Below are 24,795 nucleotides of genomic sequence, written 5' to 3'. Positions count from 1 at the left end.
GCACTTGGACGAAAAGGGATTATAATGATTATAATTGGCTACGAGTAAAGTATATTAATCTAGGTGTATTATGTAATATTTAGTGTAACAGTTAGGGGCAGGGAAGATGTTTCCCAAACATTCGAGCATTTCTCTAAAGCAAAATTTGCTCACTACCACTTTTACGGATGCAAAGAAGCCTTCAACAACAAAAAAAAAAGAAAAGAAAAAAGATACATATTGGCTCGGGTTTAACGTATGAAAGCGGCATCGGCTATGACGGATGATTGCAGTGGCTGGGTTTGGTGTTTTTTTTTTGTTTTCATTATTAACACCTCATTTGCCACGTGGGATTGTTTATTGTGCAGTCAAATCCCACAGCAGAAGAGCGCCTTTTGAAACGGTTGTGATTGAATCCCCCGTTCTCGAAATCAGCAGTCGAGCGCCCTTACCACTGAGACACCGCGACAGAGGTTTAAAAGCAAAAAAAAAAAAAAGAAAAGTACTGACACAACGCTATCATGCATACAGAAGGCATAGCAGGCATAGAGTGGTCTGTTCAAACTGCATTCCTCTATATGAAGCTGTCTGCGGTGGCATATGTTTTAGTAGCTGTGGTATTCCAAACAGAAATGGGAATATGCGATTTCTGAGCGTTTGCATTAACTTTTATTGACGGCAGCGACCTGTTTTGCTTTGACACGGCGCTAACGCCATTACCACTTCGTATGAGACATTGCGTCTCAAAGGATCTCAAGCACCGAAGACTGCGATGGATGATGTCCTTTCCAAGCATGACATACTCGACGCGGACAAGTATATATATTTCTTAATGAAGCGTGGGGTTATAGACCATTCATATTTATTTTGCAAGAGGCATATAGGTAAGCAAAAGTTCAGAGGAACCGCGAAACAAACAGAAACACTCCTACACACGCCACATGAGCGCGCGTAAATCACTGCGGGCTGGCACGCGACGCGAAAACGCATCCACACTGAGTAGGTTTCGCCGCTGAGCCGCAAGGTGGCGACTCTGCTCGATCTCGAGGCCAATACTTGCGGACTGGCTGGACATATTTCTCGTTATTGTCGAAACCGTCTCCCAGTGTCCGCACCACCTACTCATGGTTCTGGGTACTGGTCTTCGACGCCTCAGTATTCCGCGCGTACTGAGCCTCCAGCCAGCCGTCATTTCTCCCCAGACCGCTCAGCCATGACCGACCGCCGTTCACCGTCGCCGCGACGCCGCTCCATCTCTCCGATGCGAGGTCGACAGAACGCTTCATGTGATGAAAACTAGAGGCCGCAGTTCCTGAGGCGAGAACTGCGACGCCGTCGAACTTTTAAAGTTCTCATCGGTCGTTGGCCAACCTTATTGAAGTTTTCGTCGAGGGTGTTGCTGTCATGGCTCTAATTGACACTGGTGCTGCGATTTTGGTTATGGACGCAAAACTACGTAGCTGTTTAAAGAAAGTGAAGACGCCAATTGCGGGACTTTCGCTGCGAACGGCCAGCGCTCAGCATATCAAGCCCTTAGCAGCGTGCCCCGCTCGGGTAGTTATCCAGAATTGCCTTTATACCATTGAGTTCGTCGTGCTACCAAGTTGCTCACATGCTTTTAGTTTAGGCTGGGATTTCTTGTCGCGTCACGCTGCTATTATCGATTGTGCTCGAGCTGAAGTGGGATTCTCGACTTTGCCCCATGCCTTACCTGACGCTGATCCACGAAATTCCTGTGCTAAAGCCCTCGTCGCCGAATATATTGACCTTCCTCCCTGCTCTTCTGTGCTTGTTCGTGTCGCTTGTGCCTCTGTTAGCGATGAGACCTTTCTCTTCACACCAGCCAATACTTTCCTGCGCCGCAAGTATCTTCTATTGCCCTTTGCTGTGCTCGCTATTTCCGCTGGCCTTTCCATGTTATGGGTCTCTAACCCATTCAACTCCCCTACTACTTTGCGGCCACGGTGAATGCCTCGGCAGTATCCAGCCAATCGCATCTCTTCTGATCTCTGATTGCACTCTGATCTCTTCTGATCGCACTTTGCCGTGACTGCGCTCAGGCCCCCTTCCCCTGCGCCCGCTCCTCCCTCTACAGACTTGTTCCTCCGCTCCTTCGACGCCGATCTTCCTCCAGCGCAGCGCACTCAGCTTTTGAACCTACTACATCAATTTCGCTCCTCCTTCGACTCTCATCAAAGTTCTTTAGGTCAAACTTTTACAGTCACTCATCGCATCGACACCGGCACCCATGCACCACTGCGACAGCACCTCTATCGTGTCTCTGCAACCAAACGCCAGGCTACCGAAGAGCAAGTCGACCTAATGATTCAGAATGGCATGATTCAGCCCTCAAGCAGCCCTTGGGCGTCACCTGTTGTCCTCGTAAAAAAGATGGTGCTATTCGCTTCTGTGTCGATTATCGCCACCTGAATAAGATTACGCGTACGCGAAAGGACGTCTACCCTCTCCCACGCATCGACGACGCTCTCGATTGTTTGCAAGGCGCCGAGCTCTTCCCTAGATTTACGTTCCGGCTACTAGGAAGTTCCCCTGGAAGCGGCTGATCACCCCAAAACTGCCCTTGTAACTCCCGACGGCTTGTACGAATTTAGTTTTGCCGTTTGGCTTTTGTAATGCTCCGGCAACACTTGAGCGGATGATGGAGACTATTTTTCGTGGCCTAAAGTGAAAGACGTGCCTCTGCTACCTCGACGACATTGTCGTCGTTTCTCCTGACTTTGACACACACCTCTACCGTCTGAAGCACGTTTTGACCTGCCAATCTGATGCCGGACTGCAGCTGAATTTGAAAAAAAAATATCATTTTGCCGCCCGCCAGGTCACCATTCTTGGCCACGTTGTCTCCACGTTGTCTCCAATCCCAGGCAGCACACCAGCAATGGGCCGCCAGCGGTCCAATATTGTGAAACAATGGCACCAATATTGGTCTATAATGGCGTATCATTGACGCGCAAGTCGAGCCAATATATATGCCACTGAACTCCATTGGTCGTCCATTCACCAGCCATTAATGGCTTCCAAGCTTATCCACGGGGTTCACTGGCGCCCAGCCACATTTCATGGCTGCCCGATATTTCCCGCCCAAGCTTCCCCATTTATTGTCACCACAAGGATCCAATCATGTTGACTGGCAGTCCAATATTTCTTGCCCAATCTTGCCAACCGGTTGTTCACCACATGTATCCAACCAAGCTTATTGGCTTCCCAATATTTCTCACCCAAGCTTAATCGCTGGTTCTTCACCACAGGTATCCAACCAGGCTCGTTGGCCAGCCATTATTTCGCATCCAAGCTTGCCCACTGGCTGTACAGCACAGGCATCCAGCGACACTCACTGGCTGCACAATACTTCACATCCAAGATTGCCCGCTGGTAGTTCACTATACGCATCCAGCCACATTCATTGGATGTCCAATATTTTTAAGCCGGGCTTTCCCACTGGTCGTACATCATGGAATTAGGCCATCACTGATTGGCTTAACAATATTTTCCACCCAAGCTCACCCACTGGTTTTGCGTTATAGGCTTTCAGCCCCTTTCACTTGTTGCCAATATCTCCAAACCAGTCTTGTTCACTGGTTTACCATAAGCATGGGACACCTTATTTTTGTATTGCTTTAATTTTTCCTCGGGGTTTTTAATTAATATTTGCAATCAGTTATTGGCATTGCCGTGGTAATGTTTGCCAAATATTGATATTTGAAAGTAAATTTCTGGGAGGAATTTCTATTTAACATGTTTCAGGCACATGCAAATGCAATAAGTAAACAAAAACGTTTGTTGCCAAACATTTATTAAACACCTATTTACATACAGACATATATACACACGGCCACAGAGTGGGCAAGTATGGAATTTGCGTGCTTAAGTCCGGTCGCCCTCTAGGCTTGGGTCCATATTAGCTTCTGCTGGTACTTGTCCAAATGGGAGGGCAGGAGCTGCACTTCTATCAGGTGCGGATGAAGTCGATGCCAGTAACTCCGCCATACGCTTTTTGCGGCCACCTCTGCTGTCGCAAGCTCCGGGCAGCCATTTAGCGATGTAGGCCTGGGCCCCTTGGATATCGATGTTCTGCTTTTCGCAGATTGCATCTGCGCATACAAATCAGAATAAGGTATCATTATTTATTAAATGTATGATGAGCAGTAGGAACACATCTACTACGCATGCGCCAAGGATTAGAAATAAGCCATCACCTGTGGCCACTCTGCAGAGCTTCGTTAGTATGAAGGCCCTCTTGCCTTTCTTGCCATGCATGCTGAACTTCAGCTGCACGGCAAGGCCCATGATTGACTTCATAACTAGAGCTGCCACTTCTGGCAGCGTACGGCCCCCAAGATGCACCAACCGCCGACGCTGAAACACGAGGCAAATAATGGGGAATTGCAATTTGAAAATCACAAAAACAAAAGTCTGGTCGAAATTCTGGTCATGCGGTTGACTGTTATAGCACTTAAAGGCATGCGACACCTTTAAGGGGGGACAATGAGTATACACTATTTACTGTCAACTAGATATTCGAAAGATGCTCACACAGTATAGTCCTGCGTGAACACAGCAGCTGTGTCAGTGCCGGTCAAGACGTGAAGGGGCAAGAAAAGCTACATAAAACTCGAAAGAGTTGTCATGTTCTAAAAATTGACAAGACTATTGGACAACGAGAGAAAAATATAATCCAGATAGTGAAGGACAGAAGTGGGAAAACTTTTAGATGACGTGAGACATTTTTTTAATTAAAATGCCATTGGTTTCCAATTTGCAATGAAACTTTCCTAGGTGCAGTGTGAAAGCGAACAACCTTATTTAGCAGGGTTTAAAAATAAAACAGCACAAAACACACAGACGAAAGAATAGAAACAGACACCACGAGCGCTGTGGTTTAAAAATACAACAGCGCAAAACACACAGACGAAAGAATAGAAACAGACACCACGAGTGCTGTGGTGTCTGTTTCTATTCTTTCGTCTGTGTGTTTTGCGCTGTTTTATTTTTAAACCATGTATCACCAACTCGCCCGCTTTGCCATTCTGTTCTTATTCAGCAGGTTCTGGCAATAAGTTTAGAGCTGGAAAGCGTTTATCAAGAATTTCTTAATAATCCAGCAGGTGGCATGCTAACACATTTTCATCGATGTTTTCTCATATCTCAAAGGTTGACACTTGGTTTGAATTTTACGCTTTTGACCCTTCAGAAAATGACCGACACTGACAGAGCAGATACATTGACTTATCACATTATATTCAGGTTGCACTTTATGTAGGAACTCCAGTCGCTATAGTCACCATTATGCGTTCATTCTACTTTTTCAGACTTTTCACGCGCTCTTATTTAAGAACACCATAATAAAGCCATTTATTTCCTTTGGCGCATCAAGTGAATAAAGTAGCAAGACGTGGCACCATAATTGTTTGCTCCAGCAAGTAGTTTTGCTTCAGATACGTACAATGGCAAAATGCATATAAAGAGCTGCAAAACTAATGCACTTCTCAATACTTTTACCATTTGAAAGTTTATAATGAAATATTACCAAGGCAGCAGCAACAGTATCATCCTGCACTGCTACCTCAGTTGCTTCAAACTTTCAATTGTGTCGGCAGGCAGCCTCGGCAGCTCGGGGGGCCGCACGGAGCCAGAAGTTGAAGCTGCTGCTCCAGCTTCAATAGCTTCTAAGCGGTCGAGTAGCAAGTCTGCTTTGTCTTCCAGCCTTCTCTGGCCCTCTCGATTCTGCTGCCTCACTTCAAGCACCACTTGCGTGATTCGCAGAAGCAGAGCTGAAACACAGAGAATTTCTTTTAAGCTTTATGAAACGTAACTAACAAACAACTAAGCATTAGGATATGGTGACTGAACAAAAAAAAGATAACTCAAAACATGATCTGTTTATTTGTGCCTCAAAGCAATCACTGACACCAGTTTTAATTCCCTCGCTTTAGTTTTAGCATCATAATATTTGGAGTACAAAGATAAAAGGGCCAAAAACAACTGAGATTGGTGGCAGCATGATGTTCTGCGGAGAACATACAGGGTGCTTCAGCGAATATTAAAAGATTCCTACAAACAGTGGCTTGAAAAATGAAAAGTATCTGTGCGAACAAACCCTGCCGTGGAAGACCTAATATGCTTCAGAACTCCTCTAATTAGCGAACTATTTATTAAAACACAATATTACCTCTTTAAATTATCGAAGTTAGTTCGTGTAGTCTGAATGGGACGTTTGAAGCTGCGAATAAGGCGATGCCATATCAGTTTTTAAAATTGAGAAAAACACATTTTCTAAAGTTCTGCAGCGAGAAGAAATTCGAGGCTTTTATCCGTACGAAACCGAAACTTAGTCCAAAAAAAGCGCAAGAGCAGACACGACGTCTGGAGATGACCGGACGCAGAGGAAAGGGCGACAGATTCGAAGTGCCTCTTCTGCTGCGACTTCTCATGAACTTTTCTCGCTCCCTCGTTTCTGAAAAGTGACTGGCTTTTTGTTTGTACCATGACGTGGTGCAATAGAGCTTACAGGTTGAACTGAATGCCGTAGCCACCGCACACTGACATCATCAGCGGACGTCGGTTCTATGAAGAGCTTCCTGCGCGTCTCGCGCTCAAATTCAGTTTGGTAAGGGAAAAGCTTCTGATTTCCTCATGCTGCCAGGATTTGAGAAAATTTATGTGCTTCAAAAACAAACATGCAATCATCATTTTCACAGCTTACATGTCCTCTCACTAGTACTAAAAAAACCAACATCGGGCAATAAAAAAAATTATTTGTAGGTTTTAGTTCATTGTTTAGAAAATTATAAATGTTTTGAAGCATACTGTGTCTGCTGCAGCTGGGAATTCGTTCCTGGAGATGCTTTTCCTCTTGTCAACTCACTATATGCCGGAATTTTTTAAATGTTTGCTGAAACACCATCTTAGTAATGCATGCGTACCCACATAATAGTTGAATAATTGTGCGGTGAAATATACCTTCCAATTTTTAACAAACCAGCTCATGAAGAGAATGGTGAAGACCAAAAAACTATAAATCCTGCATTCAACATGGGTGGTCAGAATATACATTCGACACATTCCATCTGTGGCCTGTACCGTCGGAAGCCATCATTACTGAAGATTAAATTTAGCCCTTAGTCGACACTGAGCACTGATAATTTAGATGTACTATTTCTTTCTTTACATTATGGGCGGTTTTCCTTAGAACATTTGTATGCACTAACGGCAGGAAGCATATAACAATTACCGTATTTACTCTAGTAATGATTAATTCGCTTTTGGTTTTCAAGAAAAATTGACGTCAGTTAGGGAGAAGGGGTGATTACGCGGGGAAAACAAACTTGAGATCTTCATTTTTATTATTTTTCGAAATGGGTCTGTCTTTCAAACTATCACTCATCAACGAAAGAACGCGGGCAACCTAGATCATGAGGCCGACTTTAAGCCTCGTTCGCTTCAAGTAGCGTTTGCTGCTATCACACGTTTCAATGGTTTGTGGCAGTGGACAGCGCCCTCCCCAATCGCGGCACGGTAAAGAGAATGTAATAAACACTAGGCTTGCACAACCAGACGGGGGCCGAGCAAGCTCGCGCTCGCACTCCTGCCAAAGCCGCTCGCACTCTTTCAAGTCGCTAGAACTCTTTTCAAGTTCTTGCCCCCCTAGAGCTAATGTCAAAAAAATGAACACGTGGTGATGTTATCGCTGGACAGCATCTTGGCGCGCTGCCAAGAAATGTGCTGTGGTATGGGACTGAGAGGGTACGAAAAAGAGGGACGTGCTAACCGCTAAGAAAGTTATTTTCTTTTAGATATATATTCTTAGCAGCCAAACTCGCGGATCGCTCATTATGTGATTGCGGTGAAGACCGGATTAAGAAAGGTAGTATTTGAGCCTTACTGTGGAAAAGTGGGTTCAGAAGCTTATAATTGTGTTGTGGTAAAAATGTATATCTGCAGTTACATATATATTGAGTAGCTCTGCACGATTTGTATTTAATATTTGCGTATTAAGTAAGTTATACGTAATATACATAGAACCTGAAGATCAAACTCACCCTAATATCCTCAGCTTCGTTCTGCAGAGGTGGCTCAGTGCCCCTGCCAAGGTAAATGGGGCTCAGCACCTGCGCAGCACAAATAAAACAATTCGATTTGACAAGATTAGAAACAGTCAGTCCATTTATTACCTTATCAACAGCTGTCGCAACCTGAATAAGCAATTACTGCCCTATGTTTTATAGTTATAGACTTGGCAAATATGCACTCAGCATAAAAGCTAGCATAAGTTGCATTAAAAATGCATGATCATTGTCACAGTCACGTTTCATTAACCTCTCACACAGGTTTTATTCAAGTCATCTACGGATGAGCAAAAACTTCGGCGACGCATAATCCCAGCCTTAGCGATGAGGTCATAATAGTATATTAATTGTATGCAGCATTAATGGACCACATTTTCGCATTGTCTGCTTGCCATTCGCTACCAGCTCCTTGTCCGGAGGTTGTCTCACAGGACCGATTTGGTCTAAATCGGTCCTGCATTGCTTTGAGAAGCAACACAACTCCGTATGCAATTAATTAATCATTCTCGAACTCCTCACTCTCGAACTCTTAATTGCAGCATAAGTATATATGTATTCGAGACACGTCCCCGAGTGAAAAATGAAAGCGCATTAACGAGCGCCTTGTTGCATACGTCTCATTCATGCTCGTCTCATACTAAAACGCCCGGACTCGACCCAGTAATATCCAACCTAATTAACCATACTTCAATTAGGATACTCATCTTTATTTATATTGCGAGAATCTCCTAACCAATATTGCCTTCATTTGAGAGTTCCTTAATTTATCAAGCCATTCTTAAGGTCCCTATGAATACAAGGCATATATTTAGGTGAACACATAATCAAGTGCTTTTAGCACGCGTATGCCTTTGCGACATTACATAGTTATGCTTTTAGGAAAAATATAACGCTACATAATATTATCACGTAGCGTCATAGCAACCATTAAAGACTACACCATAGATAATGCCATAATAGCCACCCCAGAAATTTTTGTTCAAGTGAAAACAGTATAATAATCGGAAACTGCAGCAACGGTTCTCAACCTTGTCTACCGTAAAATAAAAAATTGGCTTACGAGGTGTGGGCAGCCTTGCCACTTCTGCATCAGTGCCTATGCATAAAAGGAAAACGCACGCCTGTTTATCCTATGCAATAACTTCAGCATATTGAAACATAAAGCACTTATTTTGAATTACCAGATTTGTCAGTCTCTATGGCAGCTTTCTTTTCCGCCTTTCTGTGTGTACGTATGAAAAAAATAATTGTAAATACATTTTTCGTCATCATGGTAGCAAACAAAAGAAGCTAAATACGATTATAACTGCACACACTACCTCTTCTGCACGATGTGTTTTGATTGTTTAGATGTTGAACCATTGTTTGAAGTTTATTAACAGGGCCGCACTTAGTATCGTGCGCCGCCATCTTTGAATTGGGGAACATCAATGTTTGGACGTGCAATTCTATCCCCCATTTTCTGAAATCAGGTTTTCTGAATAGCTACTGTAAATACACGGCATGTAGTACTGGACAGAACATGTTTCCTTCCAGACACCATTACGGAGTCCAATGCTATTTGCCTAACTTCTTTTAGATATATTTGACCAGACACAGGATAACTACGCATAGTGAGGTAAATTAGTTATAATAGTATGATTGCGTCATGAAGACGTACACTTGAAATTAGGTGCATAAAGCTAAAGAGTTGATAGCTGCTGATAAAAAATGCATATATCAGCTGTCTGTTATTGAGTCCTGACACACTCAAAACTCTTGAAATGCAACTAATGGGTAAACCCCAGGCATGTTCACTCACTATATATATATATATATATATCTATATAGAGTTGCGCTTACTAAAATAGTCGACTTTCCAGCATGGTGCTGGTACCTCTAAATGGATTAAATTATTGCTGCTTTGCTCTCCATTGTTGCTCAGTATATTTAGGTCTCACTTTCTGATAGAGTGCTGCACATATAAGCACCTTTGATTTGTGTGGTTTCTGTTTACATGTACTATAGCATACAGCAAGATTTTCTCTAAGAATCAAGGACAACAAACCAGCATATACTTAGTGAGAAAGGAGGGCTGTAGAAAATACAGGTACTTCAATATTTTTAGGCTTTGAAATGAAAAACTCTTACTACTTTCCTTAAAGCTACTCGCCATATGCACCAACCTTGAATTGGAGCAATGCCCCTGGACAGGATCATACTTTAAATTTGCGGGGCTGTAGTTTATAAATGACAGAAACAAAATCCAAGAAGCCAATGTGTATAATGGGCACTGATCATTAACTAGCTTTTCTAAACACTGCTTTCATCAGCCAGTTCTTGAAGGCCAAAAAATTAATGCATTTCTTAATTTTTTTAGGAGATAAACCGTATCATTCTGCCTCGCATCCGTGGTTAGAATGATATTCTGTGAACATAGAAATGATAGCACAGCACCACGCATAGCTTATAGAAGACTACGTAAGACTACTTATTGTGCAACTTTCTTTTATATGCTGACATGAGTTATTTGATGCAGCTCAGATAAACAGTCCAGTTGTTGAATACACTCTATACACATATGTGAATAGACCTGAGTGTCTTAATTAACGTCACAGTACGCAAGTAACAATGTCAACATCGTTACATATGAAACATTAAGGTCGGGAGTATCGAGGGCATTACTTACGGCACGTAGTCATCACTACCACTGGGAATTGCTCCCAACCACTGTCCGGCTCCGCTTTTTGCTCGGCAAGAGCCAGCACTTCTGAGCCCTTTACCGAGGTGGGCCAAAAGCACTGGCTCCCGTCCTCGGAGAGCCAGGACACTGGAACCGCTGCCAGGCTGTCATTTTCTTGAGGGAATCGGACTACCGCAAATTACCGATCCATCCTGCGCAGAAAAAGGAGCGAAATATGCAGTCGAGAGCGTACTATTCTGAGCAGTCGGTGAGAGCCCATTCCGAAAGCTTTAAAATGCATGGGGTGGACATCTAGGCTTTGCAAGCGTTCACTACGCCAGTAATTCACACTGGCTCTGAATTAATTCTTTTCGCAGAAAATTATTCCTTGAAAAATCCACCATCGTCAACTTCTTTCAGGCTGTTGAGATAGGTAATGCGCTGCTGCAGACTTATGTGCGCATCTGTAGCAGTCGTCATTTAGACGATACGTATACGCGGCGTTATAATACTGCGCGCATTCCACCAGGTGCAAACGCAATAAATCGTTAGAAACCACATCCTCCACCCTGCACAAAATCTCTACTCAAGATGTCCGCTGCCCAGCCAGCGATGCTCAATGCAGGACATTGTCCAAAAATATCTCTTCTCATACATCATATGCAGGGTATACAAGTGCGTAATAAATAAGTTTGGTGGCCATAAAGGTAAAATTATAAAAAAAAAAAACGATAAAATGTAAGTGGAACAAACCGTTATTCTATGGGAACCGAAATATATAATACTCAAGGAAGCATTCCTTGATAAGCATCAGTTCACCGAACCATATTCAGTTTGACAATACAGCACGAGGATGAAGTATTTCCAGTGCTTAAAATCTGGCTCCATCGGAGGCGGTTCTGTAGTGATTCGAGCACCGGTGAAAAGGGAAATAAAGAGGGTAACCGAAAAATCGGCAGGTTGCCTGTTTAGCAAATCGTTTTATACAAAGAGGAGAAAGTGAAAGTAGATGGGGGAAGGGGAGATTATTTTTCTCCATCTCTGGTTTTCGAAATCGTGTTACTTGTTCTTTTTAATACCCACTGCGAAACTAAGAAGAAATCTTCTGATTACACCACTGACAAGAACAAAATATGGGTGCCTGCTTTGTATTCATACAGTCATTATACTTTCATGCTTGGGGGGTCTCGGACCCCTTACTGGGGGGTCTCGGATCCCCCGAGACCCTCTTGACATTAAGGACAGGATTTAACACTATATATCGCCTTTGCTGATTAACTTCAATTGTTAGACTTGGTTAATCTCGTTTAAAGATCTCCTGCATACCGCGCTGAAACTCAGTTTTACCAAAAGCAGACTCAATGCGGCTTAAATGGTCGCGACATATACGTACATGCACATAACGGCAATTTCCCGAATTTTCGCCCATTTTTTTTAATGTCCATAACCGACATTTTTACGCGACTTGAAAGTACCTGTGATGCAATCATGGAAAATGTTACGCTGCGTATATATCGGTCACAGACATGTTTCACCCGTTAATAATTATGGAGGTATTATTAACGATGCGCACTTAACGGTGCGCACACTCCCAGACACCCTTAGAGTGAGTGGGGGTAGCTGTTCCGGTCGCAAAGGAGATGCCCTCGACTTGCGGGGCAAGCTCAGCCGAAATTCAACTACCTTGTAGTGGCCGTTTGGTGCCCAGCGGTTGCCGGTTCAAGCCAGAGTAAGGTTCGGAGTGAGAAGTAACAAAGGAAACAAACTTTATACACAGCAAGAGACGATACAGAGGAATACACAAACACTAAAATTGCACCGACGAGAGGTTCACAGAATAACAAACGCTAAGCATGCAACTACAGAGGTATTCAGTAATATATAGGCTTTACAACACAGATGAAGCACGAGAGAGTTACATAAACAAACACCAAATTGTTCACCGGGCACTGTTGCAGTCCGACGCCTCAAGAGTCACGATGTGGCCGCCATACGAGACGAGCGCCGCTCCCTTGCAGGTCCGTGGGCTTGCCAGCAGCGGGTGAACCCCGGGAGTCCAGCCGAAGCACTGGCGAACACGCCGCAACCACTGACTGACTGGCTACACAAGCGGCGCGGTCTGTTTAAATAGGGCGCGCCGCGTCTGTCTGTTAACACGCGCCAAAGCTAGCGCGCACACACACTTAGCTTCGCTGATTAGAGCGCTCTCTCTTCCTCCCGTCGAGCCGCGCGTCGTCATTGGCCACGACCCGTAGAAAATTCTGGAGATCTCTGGCATATTCATTATTAATATAAACAGCGCGAACACGAAAACAAGGGACAAGAAACAAGAAAGCCACAGTACATGCGCTGACTCACAACTAAGCCTAAGCCATTTACTCCAAGGCCCAGAAAAACAAACATAAAGAAAACGAAACAGTCACGTGAAACAACCCCTGGGTTCACCTGCTGCATAAAAATTACTTTTAAAAATCACTTAAAAAAGACACCTCTTTGCTTGAAAGAGCCAGAGACGTCTTGCTGACACACTTATTGTCCGTTGAAATAAAATACGCTTCCACTATCTCTCTCGTTATTTTCTCTTTGTGTGGAAGCGTATTTTATTTCAACAGACAATAAATGTGTCAGCAAGACGTCTCTGGCTCTTTCAAGCAAAGAGGTGTCTTTTTTAAGTGATTTTTTAAAGTAATTTTTATGCAGCAGGTGAACCCAGGGGTTTTTCACGTGACTGTTTCGTTTTCTTTATGTTTGTTTTTTTGGGCCTTGGAGTAAACGGCTTAGGCTTAGTTGTGAGTCAGCGCATGTACTGTGGCTTTCTTGTTTCTTGTCCCTTGTTTTCGTGTTCGCGCTGTTTATATTAATAATGAATAAGTACCAACTCGCCCAACAAAGTATCTCTGGCATATTCCTGTCTGATGAGTCACCGTCATCCCCGGGCAATGGAAAAGAGGGTGACGGCGACGCCTACAAAGCTACGCGCTCTCGCGCGGGGAAGGAGGCTTGATCTCGAACTTTGTGGAACCGTCCATGCGGCGCCGCGGGGGCCTCGCGCCGCACCGGCTTGATAAAAATATGCGCCGATTTCGTGACAACAGGAAAAAAAAATGGGCGAAAATTCGGAAAATTGCCGGTCTCGAGCAATATGTGCATGTGCGTATTTATTTATTTATTTATTTATTTATTTATTTATTTATTTATTTCAGTACCCTCAGGGCCCGAGGGCATTACAGAGGGGAGTGGGGTACAATAAAAGAAAGAAAAAAAAAAGGAAAAGAACAGCAATCAAAAACAAATTTGAACAGTAGTATGGTTGAAACACATAAGCAAGTTACAGCAAAATAAGAACACAAATTATTAGCTATTGACATAGACGTATGAGCGAATTGTATAAGCACATAAAATATACCACGTGAGCAAAACAAACAATTTTACTAGCAGGCAGGAAACAAAGTTGCTGAAATATACCATCATACACGTAATCAGCAGCACGATTCGGGGGCAAAAAGAGAAAAAAAGTTTATAAAAACAGCAGATGAACTAAAAACAATAAACAAATGGCAGTGTGGGAGAATTCAATGTTCTATGTTAACATCAGATTAGCTAAAGCAGATTTAAACGCAGAATGGTCACTCACTTTAACAACCGATGGGGGAAGGCGATTCCATTGTGCCGATGTGCTGGGGATGAATGAGTTGTAGAAGTGATTTGTTTGGCATGAAGGAATACCAACCTTATGACGGTGATCGATCCGAGCAGACATGTAGCAAGGAGGCGTAATGAATTTTCTCTTAAGGATGGGGTTATTATAGTAGATCTTATGAAATAGACAAAGACGGAATATATTTCTACGTTGAGACAGTAGTGGCAGTGATAAGCTTGATTTCATAGCAGTGACACTAGAATTACGATGATAGTTAGATAGAATGAAACGGGCCGCACGGTTCTGAATAGATTCGAGTTCATAGATTAGTGTCTCTTGATAAGGGTCCCAGATGGATGAAGCATACTCCAGTTTACTACGAACCAACGATTTGTAAAGGAGCAATTTTACGGAACTGGAGGAAAGACTAAAGTTACGACGTATGTAGCCTAGCATGCGATTAGCGTTGTTGGTTATGTGATCTATATGAGCCTTCCAGTTAAGATTATGGGAAATAAATACACTTAAATATTTATAACAAGGCACAGACTCAAGGCTACTATTATTAAGAAGGTATGAGGGCAATAAAGTGTTACGACGAGAGACACGCATATACTTGCATTTGTTAATATTTAGTTCCATGTTCCACCTGTTAGTCCATTCAAGGGCATGATTAATATCGGATTGAAGGAGAGCAACGTCAGAATCACTGTTAATTTCCCGGTATATGACACAGTCATCCGCGAAAAGATTTATTGTTGAGCATAAGTTATCAGGTAAGTCATTGATATATATAAGAAAAAGAAGAGGCCCTAGCACAGAGCCTTGTGGCACGCCTGATCCAACTGGAGAAATGAAGGATGATGTGTTATTAGCGGTGACAAACTGTGAACGGTCTGTAAGAAAAGAATGCAGCCACCTGAGAACGTTAGGGTCAAGGTTAAGTTTACTTAGTTTCAGAAAAAGCAGTTGATGAGAGACCTTGTCAAAAGCTTTTGAAAAATCAAGAAATATGCAGTCGACAACGGAACCCCTGTCAAGGAATGAATTTAGATCATGCGTGAAAGTTAAAAGCTGCGTTTCACAAGAAAACAACTTTCGAAACCCATGTTGACTGTCAGTAAAAAAATTATTAGAATCAAGGAATGATGCAAGGTGAGAGTAAATAACATGCTCCATGATTTTACACGGAATGCTTGTTAGTGAGATTGGTCGATAATTATGTGGGGAATGTTTATCTCCGGACTTATGCAACGGAATCACCTTCCCGACCTTCCAGTCCGCCGGTATGCAGGCTGTTTGAAGCGATTGCTGAAATAGGTTAGATAGTATTATTGCGCTGTACACTTTGGTTTTAATCAAGAACTTGGAATTAATATTATCAACACCACATGATGAAGAAATGTTTTGTTTTTCGATTATTTTTTCCACACTAACAGAATCAAAGACAATAGAATCCATTGGCAAAAAGTCAGCACTGGTATATGCAGGGGTTTCAGAACGCACATATTTAGAAAACGATGAAACGAATACACTGTTAAGGACATTTGCACACTCATTTGGGTGGATTAGCTCGTCACTAGAGTCTTTAAGGCTGATGGATGAAGTGTCGTTTTTGTTAACTAAGCTCCAAAATTGTCTAGGGTTATTGATTAAAAGGGAAGGTAATGTGTCATTGAAAAATACATCCTTGGTGTGCTTGAGTGCAGCTTTATATTCAAGGGCCGCGGTCTGATAAGCAGTCCAACGTTCTTGGGAACCGGTTAGTTTTGCAGAGCGGAAAATGCGTTTTTTTCTTATTGCAAAGCCGTTTTAACGATTGAGTGAACCATGGTGATTGTCGATTAGAGGTGATGACTAAACGTGGAACATATTTTTCAGTGAGCGCAGCAACTTTTTCTTTAAACAAGCTCCAGTTTGTATTCACGCAACGATCGTGAGAGCTTGGTAAGTAATCATCTAGAAAAACAGAGAGTTCATGGTTAATGGCATCAAAATTAGCGCTTTTATAGTCGTGGATACATTTTTTGTGGTTACTCTGATGAGGTACGGTGCAAGATTAAGAAAAATGAAGCAGCAAGTGATCACTTAGCCCTGGTAAGAACGATAAAGGCTGAAAAAGGTCGGGCGAAGTAGTAAGAATTAAATCAAGGATGTTAGAAGTAGTCGACATGATCCGAGTTGGCTGCATCACAAGCTGGGACAAGTTGAAGTCACTGCACAAACTCAAAAATCTATCGCCTTCACTGGAAAAAGGATTACAATAAGAATTTACATCACACCACACAATGTTAGGTAAATTGAAGTCGCCTAGTAAAATGAAGGGACTGTTTGGATACCGCACAGTAATCATATGGATGACACCATGAAGGTCGTCGGCAAAGGTTGGTGAACTGGAAGGCGGACGATAGCAAGTACCCAATATCAATTTCTTGGTGCACGTGCGAATTTCAACCAAGACTAGTTCTAAATCGGTTGTACAATGGATAGGAAAAGACAAAATAGCATCACAGACGGCAATAAGCACGCCTCCACCACACCGAGCACCCCTGTCACATCGATAAATGTTGTAGCGCTTTTGACAGTCAAAGAGTTCACTGCTATCAACCTTCGCAGACAGCCAGGTTTCAGTAAGGCATACTATGCCGGCATCACAAGCATTGATAACAGAGCAAAGATCGTCGCGTTTTGGAAGTATGCTCCGTATATTTGTGAATAAAAATGAAAGTTGGTTACTGACGGGTAACTTTATTCCACTGCCCCTCGCGTAATGCTAATCAGTGATGGGCTGAGCGGATGAGGTGGAAGGAATAGATAGTGCATGCATGTCATCAGAAGATTCGACCAGTGGTGTAGAGACACTGGAAAGTACATGCACGCAATCATCAAAGGGATTGTAGGTGTAACACGTTTTATTTATGTACAATTTATTGAAGCGAAGTTTGAAGGTTAATGGTTGGGTTTTGCCAAATTCAACCAGTTTCTTCCTAGCAAGACGAGTAGCGACGGAATAGTCTTCACTAACTCCAATTTTTTCTTCCTTCAGCTTAGAACTAGCGACGAGGATTTTCTGTTTAAGCTTGTAAGACGAAAATTTAGCAATAAGTGGCCTGCATTTATTCGGAGTATACACGCCGAGCCTGTGTGCTCTTTCAACCAGAATTTCGGTGGGTGGAATTTTCAAACAGGACGAAAGCATGCTAACCAGTTTTTCCTCTGACTGAGCCCAGGATTCGGATTGTGTGTCTGATAGGCCGTAGAAAATAAGGTTGTCTCGCCGCTGCCTGTCTTCAAACTCAGCCTGCTTAGAGTGCAGTTGAGAGTTTTCAGTTGAAAGACGATCAATCGACTGGCGAAGACGCTGTAGCTCCTCCTCAACTGCCTCAAGGGTGACGGTTTTGCATTCAACCCCTGTTAGCCTTCTTTCTATATCTGCCAGATTTTCTTGAAATTTAGCCTGTGTTTTTTTAAGATCGTCAACAGACTTGATTAAATCATTCTGATCCCTTTCCATTTTTTCAGTCCGCGTGTTCACAGTTTGCAATATTGCAAGTATATCGTCCATTTGCGTAGAACCAGAATCTGACGGAGAGTCCTGCGCCCTCGATCTCGTGTTCGGCGGAGGCCCAGGGTTGAGCTCAACATCACCGGACAACATAAGCAGATGGGTTGTAACATCAAAGCATTCACTGAGCACGGAAAGCAAAACTCCCGGGCGTGGGAACAGCTGCAGACAAACGTTATTCGATTTCTTAGCGTATAGAGGTGTAACAGGACTAACCTGGACGAGGAAGCAGAGCGGGTTAGAAAACCGCATCGTCGTGCTGTTCACACGCCCACTAAAGGCGCCGTGATCCCGCCAGCTCTTCATATAGGCAGCAGAGGGTGATGTTGCCGTCGATCCGGATCTTTGAAATGATGGAGGGATGACCGTGAAAATCCGGGTGTCGTGAGGCCAGGTGGATCCAATTCCGTTGTTGAAATGACAGGGCTTGCTGGCGTCAGTGGTGGGTGAAGATAGCGGTACGGCGCCGAAGTGAGCCCATGCGGTAACCTGGACGAGGAAGCAGAGCGGGTTAGAAAACCGCATCGTCGTGCTGTTCACACGCCCACTAAAGGCGCCGTGATCCCGCCAGCTCTTCATATAGGCAGCAGAGGGTGATGTTGCCGTCGATCCGGATCTTTGAAATGATGGAGGGATGACCGTGAAAATCCGGGTGTCGTGAGGCCAGGTGGATCCAATTCCGTTGTTGAAATGACAGGGCTTGCTGGCGTCAGTGGTGGGTGAAGATAGCGGTACGGCGCCGAAGTGAGCCCATGCGGTAACCTGGACGAGGAAGCAGAGCGGGTTAGAAAACCGCATCGTCGTGCTGTTCACACGCCCACTAAAGGCGCCGTGATCCCGCCAGCTCTTCATATAGGCAGCAGAGGGTGATGTTGCCGTCGATCCGGATCTTTGAAATGATGGAGGGATGACCGTGAAAATCCGGGTGTCGTGAGGCCAGGTGGATCCAATTCCGTTGTTGAAATGACAGGGCTTGCTGGCGTCAGTGGTGGGTGAAGATAGCGGTACGGCGCCGAAGTGAGCCCATGCGGTAACCTGGACGAGGAAGCAGAGCGGGTTAGAAAACCGCGACCGGAAATTATGCGAATCTATGATGCAGTCATGGGCAAAATTTTGCAGGACACACATTCTGGGTAAACGAAATGACCTCTTCGTAGGCACCTAGATCTGCTGGATCAATATTAATTATTACCTCGCCGCCTACCAAGGCAAAGAAGAATTTTCCATGATTTCGCATCCGCCAAAGTTTTGTCCGTGACTACATGTAGCAAAGCATACGAAAAAAATTTACTCACGCGTCAAGAAGATGGCCTTGTAGAAAAGGGAGGAAAGTTCAGGTCGGAACGTTGGCGGGTCTTCCAGTTCACGATCTGAGTCGACAGCGGTTGGAGTCAGTATACGGCTAGCAGTGATTGGGAGAGAGGAGCATGGGGAAAGGAGGCTAGGAAGGCTCACTCGTAGCCGTCGCAACGTGTAGCGTGACGACTGGAAGTCGGAGAATCTGGTAACAGGGAAAGGAGGTTGGGGAAGTTAAACCTGGAAAGCGCATTAAAAACACACGGACAACAGCAAGAGACAGACACACGAGCGCTTACTTCCAAATGATTTTAATTTCATGCGAGAAGCAGAATATATGTACACTTGAGATCCCATGCGCACGAGAAGGAAAAAACTCAAACAGGAAAAAATATTATCTGGCTGCACATGTAAAATATGAAATATATGCAATCTCTTTCTCAGACAGCAAAATCGACGCACCACTTACACAATCATCACCAGTTCGTGCTATCTCAATTGCCTCAACAAATTCGCGCGTTGTTTTACACTTGCTTTTATAAAGAACTTCACGTTGAGGAAAGAGAGGACGACAATTCTTCTTTCATTTGCACTTGAGGCAATGAATGCTAAAATGCGCACCATTTTTTTCTTCACTGCGTAATTATGTTCACCTAATCTCTCATTTAGGCATCTACCAGTTTGGCCTATGTAGTATTTACCGCAAGTCAATGGCACCTTGTACACAACCCCTTCTGTGCATTTTACAAATGGCTTTTGGTGCTTGATCATGCAACCTGACTTCATCCTGTTTTTTGACGTGCCCTGCTTACTTAGCGCACTCAGTTTACTTGAGGCAGACAACAAAACATTTACATTTACTCGGTTACCAATTTTTCTTAGGTTGTGTGACAACCTGTGCTTATACGGGATGACTGCAAACTTTCTTTTTATCTTTTGTCTTACCCGACTCTTGCTGTGAGCTAGCTTTCTTTTTGTTTGTTTTCACAAGTCCTCCTGCAACAGACACCAGCATGTGCAATGGGTAGCCAGCATCTTGCAACTTTCTTGACTGTAAAAAGATGCTTTCTTCTACTCACGTATTTGCGGACGTATTTGCGAATGTAGCCGTACATGCTGCGCCAATAGTAGCGCTGAAAAATTCTCTGAAACGTCTTGACTACACCAGGATGGGCACACTGAGGGTCGGCATGGAAACGGGCGCAAATTTCTTGTCGTAAATGGCGGGGAATGACGAGAAGCCACCGTCGACCATCAGGCATATAATTGCGGCGGTAGAGAAGACCGTCTCGTAGGGCGAACTGTGGTGCTTGACGGCGTAAAGTCCGAGAAGGCGCAGCGTTTGGAGAAGTGGACACGATATCGACAAGAGATGCGAGCCACGGGTCTTTTCGCTGCTCCGCAGGCATATCAGCGATTGTCAGAGACGAGAGGACGGGATCAGCCGCCGAGGAGCAAGCAGGTTCGATGGATAGGGGAGAACGAGACAGAGCGTCGGCGTCCATGTGTTTACGGCCAGAGCGATATATAACGCGGATGTCAAATTCCTGAAGGCGGAGCGCCCATCGTGCGAGGCGGCCGGACGGGTCTTTAAGAGAGGACAGCCAACATAACGCGTGGTGGTCCGTGACGACGTCAAACTGGCGACCGTACAGGTAGGGTCGGAATTTCGTTACTGCCCACACAATGGCCAAACACTCCTTTTCCGTAACTGAGCAGCTGCATTCAGCTTTGGAGAGGACGCGAGTCGCGTACGCGACGACGTATTCTTGAAAGCCATTTTTCCGTTGAGCCAAAACCGCTCCGAGGCCAACGCAACTCGCATCAGTATGGACCTCGGTAGGTGCTGTGGGGTTGTAGTGGCGAAGGATTGGTGGCGAAATCAAAAGACTGCGCAATGCGGTGAACGCTTCGTCGCACTCGACCGACCACGCAGTTAAGTCACTGTTTCCCCCGAGTAGCTTCTTAAGGGGTACAATTATAGAAGCGAAATTCCGCACGAAGCGCCGAAAATAGCAACATAGACCAATGAAGCTTCGAAGTTGCTTGAGCGAGACCGGCTTAGGAAACTCCGTCACTGCGCGCAGCTTGGCCGGATCAGGGCGAACACCTTCATTAGAGACGATGTGCCCCAAAATGGTCAACTCCCGGGCACCGAAGTGACACTTCTTGAGATTCAGTTGTAGGCCGGCGTCAGTAAGACATACCAAAACTTGCCGCAGGCGCTCTAGGTGCGTGGCGAAGTCGGTGGAAAAGACAACAATGTCGTCCAGGTATCAGAGGCAGATGTGCCACTTGAACTTACGCAAGATGTTAGCCATCATCCTCTAGAATGTGGCGGGCGCGTTGCACAAACCGAAGGGCATTACATTAAGTTCATAAAGGCCATCCGGGGTCACAAATGCGGTCTTCTCTCTGTCACAGGCGGCCATTGGTACTTACCAGTAACCGGAACGTAAATCAAGAGACGAAAAGTACTCGGCACCTTGGAGGCAATCAAGAGCGTCGTCTATACGCGGCAGGGGGTAATTGTCCTTGGGGGTAATTTTGTTCAGGCGCCAAAAAGGCAAGTGAAAGCATTAAAATATAACGGTTTTTGTTTTTTACCGTTATATTTTAATGCTTTTACATGCCTTTTTGGCAATGTATATATCTGTTTTACCGGTTTTACTTTCCGTCCCGGCCTCCTACACCGTGGTTTTTATCGCTTTTAGTCTTTTCGGCTTTTCACCTTTCTATCGTATTTTACTCTTGGACATGACTACACTGTTTCGGTGATTGTGCAGGATCGCATTTGGCCACACCCCTCTTTTTGTACCTTATATATGTGTCCTGCTTCGGAATAAAATTTCAGTTGTTAGTCAGCGCCTGTCTTTGTCTCCCTTTCTTCGTGCTTCGTCCCGTTGGTTGCGCTGTTTTATTTCATTATATATATATATATATATATATATATATATATATATATATATATATATATATATATATATATATATGTGTGTGAAGGAAAGAAGCCAACAGTCGGCAAGGCTAAGGAGAGCATTGGGAATTGTACTTTATATATTTTTTTTAATTATTTATTTCAGTAATCACATAAATTAGTAATGTAATCTGTTTAGGGGAAAGATAAACACAAAGTAGAAGAAAAACAACGTGCCGATGGTGGGGACCGGACCCACGACCTCCGAATATCCCGGATGCGTCTGTACCCCCCCCCCAATGCGAGTGCGTCTGTAAAAAATACGTCTGTACAGTTTTTAAACGTTTAAAACTGAAACACAAGCAATGTAACCACAGTCTTGAAAAAGACCGGACCCCGGTCGAAACGTCGACGAAGAATAAATGAAGTGTTAATGATCTTCACTATTTATTTCTTCTGCAGCCAAGAACGTCTTTTTCGCAAGCACATATATATATATATATATATATATATATATATATATATATATATATATATATATATATATATATGAAGGAAAGAAGCCAACAGTCGGCGAGGCCGAGGAAGGCGTAGGGGATGTTACTTTACGTCTTTTTTTATGTTTTACTTGGATAATCAAAGAAATTAGTAATGTAATCTTGTTTAGGGGAAGATAATTAAACAAAAGTAGCAGAAAAAACAACGTGCCGATGGTGGGATCCGAACCCACGACCTCCGAATATCGCGTCCGGTGCTCTTCCAACAGAGCTACATCGGCCGCTGTCACCCCTGCTACTTGCTTGGGTATTTTATGTTGTCTGTATACTAACCTTGAGAGTGTTCATCAGCGCCACCCTCAACCATAGCGGCGGACGTAGAACGTCCTTTGTTACCGCCAGCGTCACGTAGAACGTGATCAAGAGCGAGGACGAAAGCTGTGCTAGAACCCTCTTACGCTACCTACGGCTTCAAGACTGCCAGAACCGAGACCCCCGTAAGCTACAAGCAGATCAATTAAGGGGAAATGAGGGTGCTCGTTATAATACATGCAGGAAAGAAGCCAACAGTCGGCGAGGCCAAGGAAAGCGTAGGGGATGTTACTTTATATATATATATATATATATATATATATAGTGTGTGTGTGTGTGTGTGTGTGTGTGTGTGTGTGTGTGTGTGTGTGTGTGTGTGTGTGTGTGTGTGTGTGTGTGTGTGTGTGTGTGTGTGTGTGTGTGTGTGTGTGTGTGTGTGTGTGTGTGTGTGTGTGTGTGTGTGTGTGTGTGTGTGTGTGTGTGTGTGTGTGTGTGTGTGTGTGTGTGTGTGTGTGTGTGTGTGTGTGTGTGTGTGCTTGCGGAGGCCGGAGCGGGGCGCGCGCTGAAGAGAAAGGAGGAGATAAGAAAGAAGCTTCTCCAACCGGTTTGCGCGGCGGACTCCTCTCAGCCTCTTGCCACGTCGTGGTCTCGGCCCTCGGAACTCTTTTTCGTGCCTTAATTTTCTCATCTCGTGCGCAGTCATGGCTTCAAGATGGAGCACATACCGTGCCGCGAAGAGTTAGGTGAAATACTCGAGGAACTCGGCCAACGTCATCGAAGTCCGTGCCCAGAGAAACATCGGAAGGCAGGGAAGTTCACTCGATTGACGAGAGCGAGGCGCAGGATTCAGGACAGGAAGCGCGTAAGACTCACTGCTGTAGCCAGTGAATGTCGTGACCGTGGCAACGCCGGTGCTGCTAATTCGACGTTTGCTGGAAGCAAGGAATGCGTCATGGACTCACCTACAACAAGTGGCCAACGTGTGGACGTACGCGACGACGATGATTCTGCATGTTCCTCAAGCAGCGGAAATTCCAGCTCCACCGAAAGCGGTGACACGTCCGTTTCTTCGCTGCACATTGGGGAAGCTCCGCAAGTAGAAGCTGCGCTTGTGGAAACATCAAGCTTTTACCCCTGCAAATTTTCTGTTGCCGAAGATCTAGCCGTCATTTCCAGCAAGAATAATTTCCCTCATTCAGGTACAAATGACCTGTTAGACTTTTGCAGGCGACGAGGCTTAAGTGAATTGCCCAAAGATGCGCGCACACTGATGCGAACAGAGCTCAAAGCGCATCTTGAACAAAACGGATCCTTCGTTCACTTTGGCCTGGAGGAGGGCATCCGGCAGGCCGTAAGGGCAGAAACACTCCCTCTGGAGGTAATATTGCAGGGCAATATTGATGAAGTGCCATTGTACAAAAGTAGCCAGGTGTGCTTTTGGCCCATACTCTGCCGAATTGTCAACTTCAAGAACTCTTGCCCATTTGTAGTGAGTTGTTACTGCGGTTCAGGCAAGCCTCCTAGCCTGCAGGACTTCCTGAAGCCATTTGTTGAGGAACTCAGCAAACTTATTGCAAATGGCATCATTTTTAAAGGCGCCCACATTGGGGTGAAGCTTGCTGCAATGATCTGTGATGCGCCTGCAAGGAGCTACGTGAAGGCTATAATAGGACACACAGGCTATTATGCCTGCGAACGATGCAGCCATCAAGGTCGACACTTAGATGGAAGAATGACATTTCTTGACATGGACGCACCAAAGCGCACAGACACGTTATTCAGGCAACAACAAGACAAGCGTCATCACAATGGTATGTCGCCGTTTGTACTTCTCGATGTT

The 24,795-nt window shown here is 44.4% G+C and overlaps 2 protein-coding genes across 2 annotated transcripts in view; one reads left to right on the top strand and one right to left on the bottom strand.

The window, feature by feature from the left end:
• Window positions 1–3,864: 3,864 nt before the first annotated feature.
• On the bottom strand, window positions 3,865–18,052 carry LOC146200792 (uncharacterized). Its single transcript, XM_084592431.1, has 4 exons — window positions 17,241–18,052; window positions 8,040–8,108; window positions 4,197–4,356; window positions 3,865–4,091 (listed from the first exon to the last, which is right to left on the bottom strand). Exons 1-4 carry the CDS (start codon window positions 18,024–18,026, stop codon window positions 3,865–3,867), a joined length of 1,242 nt encoding a protein of 413 aa, XP_084448557.1. The 5' UTR covers window positions 18,027–18,052.
• A 5,855-nt stretch (window positions 18,053–23,907) lies between these two features.
• Window positions 23,908–24,795, top strand: part of LOC146200791 (uncharacterized) — a 46,334-nt gene continuing 45,446 nt past the window's right edge. Inside the window, exon 1 of the mRNA XM_084592430.1 lies at window positions 23,908–23,943. Coding sequence (XP_084448556.1) covers window positions 23,908–23,943 — 36 coding nt within the window. The remainder of the gene's footprint in view (window positions 23,944–24,795) is intronic.

The sequence above is a fragment of the Amblyomma maculatum genome, chromosome 2, assembly GCF_055883805.1.
Source record: "Amblyomma maculatum isolate TAMU_Amacu chromosome 2, ASM5588380v1, whole genome shotgun sequence".
Classification (NCBI taxonomy): domain Eukaryota; kingdom Metazoa; phylum Arthropoda; class Arachnida; order Ixodida; family Ixodidae; genus Amblyomma; species Amblyomma maculatum.
Note: the sequence above shows the minus strand (reverse complement) of the source record. Positions and strands in the feature narration are given on the sequence as shown.

Bases quoted from the DNA above. Each gene is read 5' to 3' on its own strand.
- LOC146200792 (XM_084592431.1), bottom strand. From the start codon at position 18,026: ATGTTGTCCGGTGATGTTGAGCTCAACCCTGGGCCTCCGCCGAACACG. The intron at 4,357-8,039 runs GTGAGTTTGATC...CTCGTGTTTCAG, and splicing joins ACGAAGCTGAGGATATTAGG to CGTCGGCGGTTGGTGCATCT. The intron at 4,092-4,196 runs GTGATGGCTTAT...TTGTATGCGCAG, and splicing joins GCTCTGCAGAGTGGCCACAG to ATGCAATCTGCGAAAAGCAG.